Below are 14,276 nucleotides of genomic sequence, written 5' to 3'. Positions count from 1 at the left end.
ACTAATTTGCACCCCTTGCTTTGTAACATGGTTTTATCCAGAAGACTGAAATAAAAAGTTTCTCAAGTTAAGATCCTTAATGAATCAGGCCCTAGATCTTCATTATATTGCTGTATTTCTGTGAAATGGCCTGTTCAGCCGTGAAACATCCCCTACAACAGGCCTGTCCAACCTGCGGCCCTCCAGGTGTTGTGAAACTACAAGCCCCAGCATGCTTTGCCAGTAGACAACCAGTTGATAGCTGGAAGGGCATGCTGGGACTTGTAGTTTCACAACACCTGGAGGGCCGCAGGTTGGACAGGCCTGCCCTACAACATGGCTAATGTCTACAATATTTATATGTTAGCCACACGTAACATCAGTCTCAGCCTATTCCTGTTACGTATGCTTTCGAGGGAGCCCCTTTATTAGTATGTCCCTTTGTTGGTCAGATTTAGTTTGTACAGTTAACACCTGTTTTGTCCTCTAGTAAACAAAGCCATAAATCCAGGATCTTATACTTTCTGGGAATACCTCCTCACACTGCAGCCCGGCATTGGCTGGGTGTATGGGAGTGCCTCCGTCACAGGAATACTGCTGCAGCTCCTCGTCTGCCTGGTGCTCGTGGGATCCAGCACCTTTGTCAGGAAAGGAGGACACTTTGAGGTAAGTATAGTAGTGTGGCACACAGGAACACAGCTTTTGGCAGGTCTAGCTTTGCAAATATTTTAGCAGGTGTAAAGGGTGACATTGGACACAACTAAATAAAAGCGTGTGTACTAAGTACTAACTAACACCCACTTGGATTTTAGTGTGAAGGTCCTGATTAGCTATTATCTTAGTTATGCTGTATGCAGCAAACATGTTTGCACTCTGGGCTTGATTCACAAAGGCACGCAAAACAAACATATTGTGCGTTTTTTAAAAAAATGCACGTAATTCGGGTATATGCCCGTCCGTATTCAACTAGAAGTGTATCTTGTTGAATATAGGTGTAGGCATGCTATGTATATACGGCACTTGCCGTATTGAGACGATCACAATACACTGTTAGATAGGTACAATGCATATTTGAAAAATAAAGTCCTAGCAGAACGCAGAGAAAACAAAAGTATTCAGTTATTGTCACCTGTTAATAATATAATCATTAATGAAAAAACATAAATGTTTTGTTTTTTTTTAAAATCACTATCATTCGGCACTTACACCAGACCTGTATCTGGTGCAAGTGATATGACTAAAAAACACATACCACAGAGATGCCCAAAGCTTCATTCGGATGATGCTGTGTGCGCTTGTCCATGGCATGACCCCCAACTGTACACTATGTGCATACGCCCCCTCCCTCCCGCATTCTGCCCCTAAAATCATAGACTGTTGGAAGAGTCCTTTGCGTTTGAATAAGAATTGATGTGAGTGAGTTCTCTGTACAGCGCTGCGGAATTAGTGGTGCTATATAAATAAATGGTGATGATGATGATGATGTATGTACTTGCGTCCACTGGCATATAGTCTGTTTCTGGGCATACACAGTGCAATATAATGTGTATCGGCATTTGCGTTCCTTAATGAATCAGGCCCTCTCTATTCACATTATAAAATGTAGAGAAGTAAAACTGTTTGCTGGTTGTACATTACATTACAGTAACATGTTCCATGTTATCCATGTGGTAGACAAAGTGCTTACTTAGTCTTGTGGTGCACCATTGAGCCCTTAGTAGTTTCAAGGAACAGTCTGCACCTGAATAAACAAATATACAAATATACAATCTGCCAGCTGTCTGCTCCTACAGACATTTTGGCAGTACTCAAATTTAAACCATGGCAGTCTGTCTTCATATAGATGAGGCTGGCAACTTTTGGCCTGGCAAGAACAAGCGAGTGTCCCAGACTCTTCAAAAAATGTATACCCACAAATCTGTTTTTTGTTTTACAATGCAGGCCCCTCAAATCTCTGCTGGCTTTACAATGCAGCTCCTCTAAATATCTGGTGGTGTTACAGTGTAGACCCATAAAGTCTAGGGTGGCTTCATAATGTTAACCACCCCAAATCTCTGGTGGCTTTACAATACAGATACCAGATCTCTGGTGGCTTTATAATACAGATACCAGATCTCTGGTGGCTTTATAATACAGATAACAGATCTCTGATGGTTTTATAATATAGATAACAGATCTCTGATGGCTTTATAATACAGATCCCCCAAATGTATGGTGGTTTTATTCTACATCCCTTAATCTCTGCTGACAACAAAATACAGATCCCAGATCTCTTGTGGCAACACAATATAAGACCCAACTGATTGACTTACTCCTCATGCAGTCCTACGCTGTCTCTTGGTGTGCAGCTCATTAAGTTTGGCTGTGCCGGGATGCCGTTATACCTAATAAACAGCTCCCAGAACTCTGATTGGTGGATAGTTTTAACCATTTACCAAAGAACATGTGGGGACTTCTCAGCACTCTAATTGATGAATGGACTGTGCCATCCACCACATCAGTGTACTTGGAGCCATCAACAAATCATCTTGCACAGATTCCGATACTCAAACCCAGCCATCAACAGCTGCAGATATCTCCTAGGTTTATGTATTTTACTACTACAATACAAGGGAAATAATGCTTATTTGTACTCAGCCACTTAGAAATGACGATGTCTTACTGATTACCATAGATATTGTCATATTCAAGTTACAACATAACCCTCTGCCTCAGGTATTTTACTGGACGCACTTGTCTTACATCTGGATCTGGATTCTGCTGTTTCTTCACACTCCTAAATTCTGGAAGTGGTTCCTGGCCCCAGGACTCCTATTTGTGCTGGAGAAAGTGTTTGGAGTGGCAGCATCACGTATGGGTGGCCTGTACATCGTAGAGGTGAACCTGTTACCTTCAAAGGTACTGTCACAATGTTCATGTATCTTTTTCAGGATTTTTCCTTTTACACATTTCCATAGATCCTTTATTACTTCTTTTTAATCGTTTATGTGATATTTTCGTCCCTTTCATTGAAGGTGACTCATCTTGTTGTTAAGAGGCCACCATCCTTTCAGTACAAGCCTGGTGACTATGTATACCTGAACATACCAGTTATTGCCAAGTATGAATGGCATCCATTCACCATCAGCAGCGCCCCCGAGCAAGCAGGTCAGAGAGCTGATAACGTCTTCTTACTAATATAAAGCACTAGCAACCCAGGCTGTGGCTGGTCCTGCTACCATGACCTCATGCAGCTATCTCCCCTGCAGACACTCTGTGGCTACACATCCGCTCACTGGGACAATGGACAAACAGTTTGTATGAATATTTCCATCTTCCAGAGACAGCTAAGAGACAAGAGACAAAGAGACTAACCCAGAATCTGAAGAAGAAGCACCAAAGCCAGGTGTGAGCAATGAAATAGATATACTTATATCTGAGGCTATATTATATAGTGTCTCCAGATTTGTTTGTTTATTTATCATAACAGGTGTATTTAATAGGTAATTACATGTAGTAGTATGTCGTGAACTGTTAGAGTTCCATAGAACTGTAGGGGTTCTATAACCCAAATATCAACATTGAGTTGTGTTATCAGGGTTATCCATTGGAATCATATTAAGGAGTGGAACTATCATTACCTAAGGCAGTAGTTGAAGTAGTGCCTCTCGTGACCACTTATACAAACTCACAGTTATGCACAGAATAAGCTATAAAATCAAATATTGATACTTTTATCATGATTATATCTGCCGGTAAGGTAAATTCACAACTTAGACTACGGCAGTAAGACAATACATTTTTCATTAGGCCCACCCGTGTATATTATAGAAGTGCCTATATAACCCATTTGCATAGTCTTATCATAATGTTAATGTTTGTAAAATTGCAATTTTTCCATAAATTATGCAAGCTAAAGGGTTTCAGGAGGTAATTATATCATATTGACTACATAAACTATACAGATATGATAAACGAGTCATTACTGGTAACATGATCCTATGTTTGAAAGGTAAAACCTTATGTAAACACGTGGTCAAGGAGAACGTCACTGAATAGTTGTATCTCCTAATGCTTTGGTAAACTATAGATTAGATACTTAAACCACAAAGTGGCGTCAAGCTGTTATAGGCACCATTACATTTCCAGTTTAATCTGTTTAGGAATCTCTTTTCATCTCCAATGGAGCTATTGCCAATAACATGGACAACCAGATTGAACTGACCTCATACAGACCAAACAGAAGCCAACTAGGAGAAGAAGTCCGTGTTAGCTTGGATGGAGGCGGAAGTATAGCGGCTCAAGAAGTAAGGATATCAGTCCCTCACATAACAACCAGCCACTCTTCTAATTCTGCCAGCAATATGCAGGACAATGAAGTAGGACAACGAAGTATAATAATGATGAAGCAACATCAAGGAACATCCAGAGAAATAATATTTTTTGGAATATTTTAATGCAATACATTTGGTGCAAACAGTTGGTTCACAAATGTTGCCAGTTCTTGCTGCATAGACCTGATTGAAACACATCAGCTGCTTGCAATACATATTTTATTACATGGTAACACAATGGGCCAGAGTCATTAAGCAGAGCAAAGCATAAAAAAGGAGTAACTTTGCACCTAGGTAAAACCATGTTGCACTGAAGGGAGAGGTAAATTTAAAATGTGGGGACAGATTTATAGTTGGGGTAGGACATGTCCTAGATTAACTTTAAATTTCAGTGTAAAAATAAAGCTATCAAGTATTTGTGTGCTAGATAAAAGAGCAGCCAGTATTTAACTTATGTGCAAACTAATAAATTCATTTGCACCCCTTGCATTGTAACATGGTTTGTCCCGGAAAACATTTACTCCTATTTTTGTCTTACTTTCCTTAATGACTCAGGTCCAATATGTTTGAAGGCAGATTAAACCTCCTACATGGATTATAAAAACCGTGAAATTTGTTGAATGGTTGGATGTGTAAATCAATGACAGGCTCTGAAATCGTTTTTCAGCTTTTGGAACAATAACCCAACAAGCCAACCCATAAGCAGCAGTGTTGATGTTTTCTGGGCATACGTAGAATGTTTATTATTATTATTATTATTATTAATTTTTATTTATAGGGCGCCACAAGGTGTCTGTGGCGCCGTACAGGGACAAAAACGAATTACAATACAAGGTACAGTAACAGTAAACAGTACAGTAAACAGTAAACATAAAGCACAGTAACTCAGTAAGCTCAATGCACAGCTAGTGAGGGCGGGGGGAGTATCCGCAAACGACGGGGCCCAAAAGGAGGGCGCGAAAGACAGGGAAACCCCCAGAGGGGGGAGGAGGGCCCTCGATGAGGAGGGCAAAGTAGCTGGAGAGCAGAGTTAGAAGTGGTGGAAACAGGAGGAGAGATGGCCCTGTTCAGAGGAGCGTACAATCTAATGGGAGGGGTGGACAGATGGAGAAACGCAGGGGAGAGAGTAGAGGGACGGAGGCAGGGAAGGGGAAAGAAGGGGGAGAGGCAGAGGATAAGGTAGGTAGTTAAGTGGGAGACTGGAAGGCTTTAAGAAAAAGGTGGGTTTTTAAAGCCCGTTTGAAACTGGACAGGTTAGGGGAAGTCCTGATGGAGGGAGGGAGCTTGTTCCAGTGGAGGGGGGCAGCGCGGGCGAAGTCTTGGATACGCGCGTGGGAGGAGGTGATAAGGGGGGAAGATAGGCGACGGTCATTGGCAGATCGGAGAGGGCGGGATGGAGCGTGAATAGATAGGAGTGTGGAGATGTAGGGTGCAGTGGCGTTGGCGAGGGCCTTGTATGTAAGTGTGAGGAGCTTGAACAGAATTCTGTAGGGGAAGGGGAGCCAGTGGAGGGATTGGTAGAGGGTGGAGACAGAAGAGGAGCGGCGAGAAAGGAAGATAAGCCTAGCGGCTGCGTTAAGTACAGATCGAAGGGGAGCGAGATGAGAGAGGGGGAAGCCAGTAAGGAGGAGGTTGCAGTAGTCCAAGCGGGAGATGATCAGAGAGTGAATAAGGCATTTGGTGGCATCTTGGGAGAGGAAGGGCTGGATGCGAGCGATGTTATGCAGCTGGAAGCGGCAGGATTCAGCAAGAGAGAGGATGTGGGGGCCAAAGGAGAGAGAGGAGTCGAGGATGACACCAAGGCAGCGAAGTTGGGGGACAGGGGAGATAGAGGAGTTGTCGACAGTGATGGAGAGGTCAACAGGGGATGAGGTATGAGGGGGAGGAAAAACTATCAGCTCGGTTTTGGCGAGGTTGAGTTTGAGGAATCGAGAGGACATCCAGGAGGAGATGGCAGAGAGGTAGGCGGACACCCTAGAGAGGAGGGAGGGAGAGAGATCAGAAGAGGAGAGGTATAGTTGAGTGTCGTCAGCGTAACGGTGGTAGTTGAAGCCGAAGGAGCTGATGAGTTCACCCAGGGAGGAGGTGTATAGAGAGAAGAGTAAGGGTCCCAGAACAGAGCCCTGGGGGACCCCCACTGGAAGGGTGGATGGGGGGGAGAGAGACCCAGTGGTGGTGACAGAGAAGGATCGGTCAGCGAGGTAAGAGGTGAACCAGGACAGGACAGGGCCAGAGAGGCCAAAAGACTGGAGGGTGTGAAGGGGGAGGGGGTGTCAACGGTGTCGAAGGCTGCAGAGAGGTCAAGGAGGATGAGAAGGGAGAAGTGGCCCCTGGCTTTAGCAGAAAGGAGGTCATTGGTGACTTTAGCCAGGGCAGTTTCAGTGGAGTGAAGGGGGCGGAAACCAGACTGGAGAGGATCAAGGAGGGAGTGTTCAGAAAGGTAGGAGGTGAGACGGCTGCAGACGAGCCTCTCGAGAATTTTGGAGGCAAAAGGGGGAAGAGATATGGGGCGATAGTTTGAGAGACAAGTGGGGTCGAGATTAGGCTTCTTAAGAATGGGGGATACGAGAGCATGTTTGAAGGAGGAGGGGAAGATGCCGGTGGAGAGGGAGAGATTAAAGAGGTGAGCGAGGTGGGAGCAGGTGGTGGGGGAAAGGGAGCGAAGAAGGTGGGAGGGGATGGGATCCAGGGGACAGATAGTAGGGGGGAGGATCCAACAATGCACCTCCCATGAGTTTGAGGACGTAGGCTGTAGGGTGTTAGTTGTAGTCACGCTCTATAGGTTATAGACAGGCAGAACGTCTCCGTCCTCCTGGTTTCTAAATACTCTATACACCATGGTTTTCTATAGTAAAATAATATACTAAGCAGGTACTACACTCCATGTATATATATTCTAAATGAAGCTATATAGATAATCTCTTCTATAACAATAAAGTTAAATGCATATAGCCAAAATGTGCATTGTGTTTCCATATTTTCTTGGAAAATAGAAGCCGTCCTTCCCATCTCTGTGTGCCGCGTCCCATTTTTACTGGCCATTAGCAAAAAGGCAGCCATGAGGCAACTATTGGTCTTTTAAGCATGCTTAACATAAACTATTGCCTGTACAAAGTAAAATGATGATCCTGTTTAAAACCTCTACTTAGTTGGCTATTATCAGTTATTAATTTATTTACATGTTTCTTGCAAATTCCATTTCAGGTAAATGAAATCCACCAGTTGTGCAATATTAAGGTAAGTGTCCTGACATTAGAGCCAAACGCATCTTTACGTACTGGATAAAGTGAATATTACTTAACTAAGTTATCCAGTATTTTTATTTCGTATTCCTACAACAACATAGCACTATTTGGCTGACTTGAGAAGAGCTTGAGAAAATATTTGACTGATTTGTTTCATAAAGACATTTATGGTACGTGGGCCGAACGCTGGCTTTTGTTTTGCAGTAATTGTTTAAACCATAGACAATAGTCTTGTATCTCTAATCACTATTGTCATTTTCACACTCAACCTGTGATTGCTCTACCTGATCCATTGTATTGGGGACATTGGTCATGTAGACAGAATGTTTCAGTTTCTTGTTTTGTTCCTGGTTGTAGTGTTATATCGATGGACCATTTGGAACTCCGAGCCGACGGATCTTCACCTCAGACCACGCTGTGTTGATTGGAGCAGGGATAGGGATCACTCCATTTGCTTCAATTCTGCAGAGCATCATGTACAGGTCCATATGTATGATTGTCCACCAAGACTCTGTGTGAAATGGCTTTAAGTATGAATATTATATTAGCAAGGGTAACGGGTGAATGGAGCACAGCAGCATAGTAGAGAAACATTTGTTTTCGTTTTGTGTGCTTACGTTTTAGCAGCTTTTTCTGAGACGTACAGGATTATTCTGGGTGATGGGTAGATTGCCGTAGTTTGCATCTATGATCTTCTCTGTACAGCGTTGTGGAATCAGTGGTGCTATATAAATAAATGGTGATGATGATGATGATCTTCTTGCAAAAGCATAGAAGGCGCAACATAAATTCGCTAAATTTTGTCTATGTGCATTTTATATTTAAATCAGTGACAAGAAATCAGGCAAAGCCTAGCCTGGCCTAACATAAATGCGTCCTCTTACTTTCCCATGTTAATTAATTCATTAATAATAATCAAAAGGGTGGAATTCAATTAGCCGCAAGGTGTCGTCAGACATGACCTCGATGTCAGGCTGTGCACATTGCTGGCCAATATGGTAAAGAATCAACACTCATTTTCTCCTTGCATCTCTATGGAATGTGAGGGGAAATGAGTGGAGACTTGAGAAAGAACTCTGATGCGATGTGTTTCCACGGACAGTTCCAGGAGACACTTTACGGCTTATTGAATTCCCGCCAAATAATTGGTTCATAAGAAGAAATCAAGAAAAAGAATCAATGTAATGAAGAAGAGACCAAACCTGAGTGCTGTTGTGCTTTAACTTGACCAAAGCATCCTTGGTGCCCAAAGTCACCCAGGCAAAAGGTTATTCACATGCATAATGGGAACATTGTCCTAAGCGTGGGCTGGTTACAAAAGCCAGAAATGAAACTCACAACTTATGCACACTGCACCCATTCATAGTAACTGACCCACGTTAAATATAAAATGCGGATAGTTGTCTCACACACGGTCTAGGTGGTACCAGTCTATGTAGCCTTCGCCAGTAATACAAATCAGCCACACAAGGAGATTAATAAATACATTGCAGTGTTCCAGGAGAGCAGCATACAATGAATGACGTGGTTAAAGCTTCTTAGGCTTTATAAGATTGATAAACATGACTATGAGGACTGCTTTCTCTATATTAGTCATACTTACCAACTTTTTTAAGTTGGTGTCCGGGAGACTCTCTGTTGCAGGTGGGCGTGCGTGCAAATCGCGTCATTTGACAGCGGGGGGCGGGGCTAAACGCCGCGATTCACTGGGAATCGTGGCGTTTGGGATCTAATTCTGCCCACTTCACTAGGAAGTGGGGCACTTCCTAGTGAAGTGGGCAGAATTCGGGAGATTGCCACACTCGCCCGGGAGTCCGGGAGACTCTCGCAAAATGCGGGAGTCTCCCGGACATTCCGGGAGAGTTGGCAAGTATGATATTAGTGTCTGTACCGCTCTGTAATGTACCGTGTGTCCTACTAGATATCGGATGAGAAAACAGAACTGTCCCAACTGCAAGTATTCCTGGTGTGAGACGCTGAAAGACAATGAGATGAAGCTCAGAAAGGTGGGTACTCACTTTGTCACAGATATGTGACTGTATAAACCAATATGCTATATGGAAAGTTACTAACAAAGGCAAACTCAGGGAATGTTGGTTTCATATATTGCAATACACGTTAAGTCTTCCCATATGGCCAGTCCCTAAAGTAAACATAAATCAGAATTACACACAGATATATGAAACCTCTAAGTAGAAATAAAATCCAGACATTTGTAAGAGGGACGGAAAAGACAATTTCTCTGTACTTTATTAAAGGTCATATATCCTGTTTGGTAGGTGGACTTTATCTGGATAAACCGAGACCAGAAGTTTTTTGAGTGGTTTGTTAGTCTATTAACCAACCTTGAGATGGACCAAGCTGATGGGGAACCAGAGGGTAAGTGACTATCTCTCAGTTTCTACTGGCTTTTAATCTGTCGCTGATTGACCTCTATGTTCCCTCTAAGAACATTGCATATCTCCCAACATTTGTCTTCCCTGGAATCTGCAACCTGTGTGTGCACACACAAAGGTGTCATGGTCATGCAATGTTGGGGGCAAGGACACGCTTCAAAATTGCTAGGCCACCCATAACCCCTTACCATCCCCCTTAAAACACCACTCAGCAGCCATGCAGTACCTGCTCACCAAGGAACGGTACTCAATAAATGGTAAACACGTCTTTATTGTCAATTTAAAGAGCAAGTAAATACAATGCTGGTCATTAATATGTACCAAAGGCTGTGTGTTAGTAAGCTTGCTAATACATTGAATACATTAAATGCAATACATTTACATAAAACTAAAACTTTCCAGTTTATCAGATATCCAAAATGTCTGTGTCACGGGGTACGGAGTGGTCACTAGCCGGTATTTGCGCTGCTGGGCAGGGAGGCGCGGAGTCTAACGCAGTCCCGGTGGTCACCAGTGACCCCCACAAGGCAGTTTGGGCTTGCTGCAAGTGGGTGTGCAGGTCGCCATTCTCCCGGTCAGCCACTAGCGTAGCAACAGGAGTACACAGGCGTAGTCGATCAATCCAGGTCAGAAGCAGCCAGGCAGAGAAGTAAACAGGGGTGATCCGTAGAATAATCAGAACGAGCCAAAAGTCAGTAACCAAAGGTGGAGTCAAAGAAGATAGCTAGGTCAGAAACAGGAGCAGTTACTGGATACAGGAACAAGGTGCTGGAGCAGGTATGTGAACCAATACTCTTGCACCCTAGTGGTGCCAGAGGCTTCTATATATATATTATAGTGTGTCCTGATTGGTGGAGGTGTTATTGGCGGTCAGGTACGCTGACCGCCGACAGGTGAGCCACGGATGCGTCCCATTGCCTAGCAACGGGATGCGATGTCTTTTGCGCATGCACGAGCAGTGTACCGTAAACAAAAACAGGGAAGCGTTCTGTTGCTAGGCAACGGGATGTGGCTATCGCGAAAAGACAAGCGTCCGTCTCCGCACTGACAATAAGTGCAGGAGACGGCGCCTGACAGTCTGATATGTTTTAAAAGGATATGGTTAAGACAGAAATAGCTTTTTTATCGATCAACTGCCTGTCTACCTATTCTTTGGACATTCTCTCTTCATATGCCCAAATATGTCTATTTGTGCACCAAGCACATATATAGTGCACGCCTACTTACCCTCAGTTTGGGAAGATCTTCCATATTAGCTCTCCAACATTTTTTGCACTAATGCATTTGCCGGGATCTTAACCTGCTGACCCTTGTGCTTTTTACAGCTTCGTAAAATTAAACTTTGTGTCAGATTGGGAGGTCTATTTACTAAGCTGCAATGAACCAAACATCTGGAGAAAACAGTTGTTTTTTCCAGAGAATGGCCATTCAACTCTTCTTTTAATTTATCAAGGGGTTAAACTGTAACCTGTATAACGCTGGTCATTGCAGTCCCCAAAGACTTCTATGGGGACTGCGATGTGAGCCCATAGAAGCATTTTTACCACCATCCATAAAAAAGATGGTGTTAGGTTATCTTTTCAATGGACGCCTCTCTACGTCTAGCACTGGGTTAGATTAGCCAGACGGGCCAGATCTTCCATTCGCAGGCAGCTTTATGCGACAGATGAAGGATGTTTAAGCTAGTTTTGGAGGGGGGTTCACCAGGGCTTGCCTTGAGTCCTGCCTTCATAAATACCAGTGGCAGGACATTATGTATCACTGCGGTATGCAACGATACAAAATTATTCTTACTGCTGCCCACTGTCTACCAATCATAAATAGAACCTTTTGAGTCTTCAAATTAAGGTTGTTCCCCCCCCCCCCATCCACATCAAGCACTTGTAAAAATCGAGGGGCATGGAGGATCCAAAGCTGCATTTGTGCTGCATAGCCAACATTTTTTCACGTTGAGCTTCAGTGACCCAAGAGGCATAAAAACCATTATACAAATAGCATGTAATGTCATTGTATCTGTGCCGGATAGTTACACAGCAACGAGATACACAGATGAACACGCCTAGCCTAACAGAGAACACTACGCACAGTGTATCCATGACATTGCTATATTACAATAAACCAAGTTGCTTCTACAGATTAAACTGTGTAGGTTCTCTGCTCCTCTGACACAACTGTATTATAACACAAACCAATGCACTTTTGTGGAAATCTAAGTGCGCCAGCATAAATGGATGTGCAGAGCCGTAATTTAGAATTCTAGTGCCCTGGGCGAGAAAGACAAATGCCGCCCGCTAGCCCTCAATTTTAACCAAATTCACCTAAAATATTCCTAAATTGCGCCCCCCCTTCAGCGTTAAGCCCTGGGCGGTCGCCCCTGTCGCACAGCCCTAGTTACGGCCCTGTGGATGTGTGTGACATCACCAAAGAGAATTTGATGCTGTGAATCAGCCATTTTGAGCCTAGTTGTATATGTTTGCATTATACCTAAGGTTTATTTGTGAAACACAATCCCTTTCTCTGTCATAGGCAGATTCCTAGAGATGCATATGTACATGACGTCGGCTCTCGGCAAGAGCGACATGAAGGCCATTGGGCTACAGATGGCCCTGGACCTTCTGGCCAAGAAGGAGGAAAGAGATTCTATTACAGGGCTGAGGACCAGAACACAGCCCGGACGACCTGACTGGAATAAGGTATTATCAATCCTATACTCCCCAGGTGACATATCGTATACTCCCCAGGTGACATATCCTATACTCCCCAGGTGACATATCCTACACTCCCCAGGTGACATATCCTATACTACCCAGGTGACATGTCCTATACTCTCCAGGTGACATGTCCTATACTCCCCAGGTGACATGTCCTATACTCTCCAGGTGACATATCCTATACTCCCCAGGTGACATATCCTATACTCTCCAGGTGACAAATCCTATACTCCCCAGGTGACATATCCTATACTCTCCAAGTGACATATCCTATACTCCCCAGGTGACATATCCTATACTCTCCAGGTGACATATCCTATACTCCCCAGGTGACATATCCTATACTCTCCAGGTGACATATCCTATACTCCCCAGGTGACATATCCTATACTCTCCAGGTGACATATCCTATACTGCCCAGGTGACATATCCTACACTCTCCAGGTGACATATCCTATACTCCCCAGGTGACATATCCTATACTCCCCAGGTGACATATCCTACACTCCCCAGGTGACATATCCTACACTCCCCAGGTGACATATCCTACACTCCTCAGGTGACATGTCCTACACTCCCCAGGTGAGATATCCTATACTCTCCAGGTGACATATCCTATACTCCCCAGGTGACATATCCTTTACTCTCCAGGTGACATATCCTATACTCCCCAGGTGACATATCCTATACTCTCCAGGTGACATGTCCTATACTCTTCAGGTGACATATCCTATACTCCCCAGGTGACATATCCTATACTCCCCAGGTGACATATCCTATACTCTCCAGGTGACATATCCTGTACTCCCCAGGTGACATATCCTATACTCTCCAGGTGACATATCCTATACTCCCCAGGTGACATATCCTATACTCCCCAGGTGACATATCCTATAACACACAACTCTTTTGTTTTCATTCAGGATCATTTTCAGTGTTCCAGAAAATGAAATTATATTTTGATTTTTTTTGTTTTAGGTGTTCCAGAAAATCGAAGAAGAGAAGAAAGGCAAAGTACAAGTGTTCTTCTGTGGGTCCCCAGCCCTGGCTAAAGTCATCAAAGCTCATTGTGAACAGTTCAACTTCAAATTTTTTAAGGAAAATTTCTAAAAATAAATTCAAAAGTGATGGGTCTCTTCTATTAGAATAGTGAACTAATATGGTTTATCTGGCTGTCAAGCTCACCAAAGGTCGCTGTAGTTTGCCCAAAGCCTAAGTGGGCCAGTAGAACATGTCTGATTCAAGAACATAGGAGCTGTGACTACTTCCCTCAGATATCACAGTCATTATGTCAATGTTGTAGATTACTGTGTATTTATGAAATAAAATTTGTATCCCACGTAAAACATTATTGTCAGATGTGAAGTGGGTCTTTGTAATTGAAAGTACTGATGAGCCTTAAAACACTAACCCTACTCCGTATGTAAGTACCAGTCAAGGCAGTTATGTGACCAAAAGAGGAATGCAAACTTTGCATGATAACTATTTACATTTTGTGGGTTTTAGGCTTCCTGGGTGGGACTTAAGATGGTATGGCTGATTTGAATGGTTGAATATTAATTAATAAACACCTTGTAAATGTTTGAATAGGGGATTTGCTATATTAATGGTTAGGGAGTGGATCGTTAAGAT

At 43.4% G+C, this 14,276-nt stretch overlaps 1 protein-coding gene across 1 annotated transcript in view; it reads left to right on the top strand.

Annotated features, from left to right (window-relative positions):
* The window catches only part of NOX5 (NADPH oxidase 5), a 46,599-nt gene extending 32,621 nt beyond the window's left edge, over positions 1–13,978 (top strand). The window contains exons 7-17 of the mRNA XM_075205916.1: positions 470–645; positions 2,695–2,877; positions 2,994–3,126; positions 3,228–3,364; positions 4,122–4,265; positions 7,497–7,529; positions 7,895–8,019; positions 9,459–9,543; positions 9,817–9,916; positions 12,460–12,626; positions 13,623–13,978. Of these exons, the coding sequence (XP_075062017.1) occupies positions 470–645; positions 2,695–2,877; positions 2,994–3,126; positions 3,228–3,364; positions 4,122–4,265; positions 7,497–7,529; positions 7,895–8,019; positions 9,459–9,543; positions 9,817–9,916; positions 12,460–12,626; positions 13,623–13,754 (1,415 nt within the window). The 3' untranslated portion in view covers positions 13,755–13,978. The remainder of the gene's footprint in view (positions 1–469; positions 646–2,694; positions 2,878–2,993; positions 3,127–3,227; positions 3,365–4,121; positions 4,266–7,496; positions 7,530–7,894; positions 8,020–9,458; positions 9,544–9,816; positions 9,917–12,459; positions 12,627–13,622) is intronic.
* Positions 13,979–14,276: the final 298 nt, after the last annotated feature.

This window comes from Mixophyes fleayi, chromosome 4 (genome assembly GCF_038048845.1).
Source record: "Mixophyes fleayi isolate aMixFle1 chromosome 4, aMixFle1.hap1, whole genome shotgun sequence".
Taxonomy (NCBI): Eukaryota; Metazoa; Chordata; class Amphibia; order Anura; family Limnodynastidae; genus Mixophyes; species Mixophyes fleayi.
Note: the sequence above shows the minus strand (reverse complement) of the source record. Positions and strands in the feature narration are given on the sequence as shown.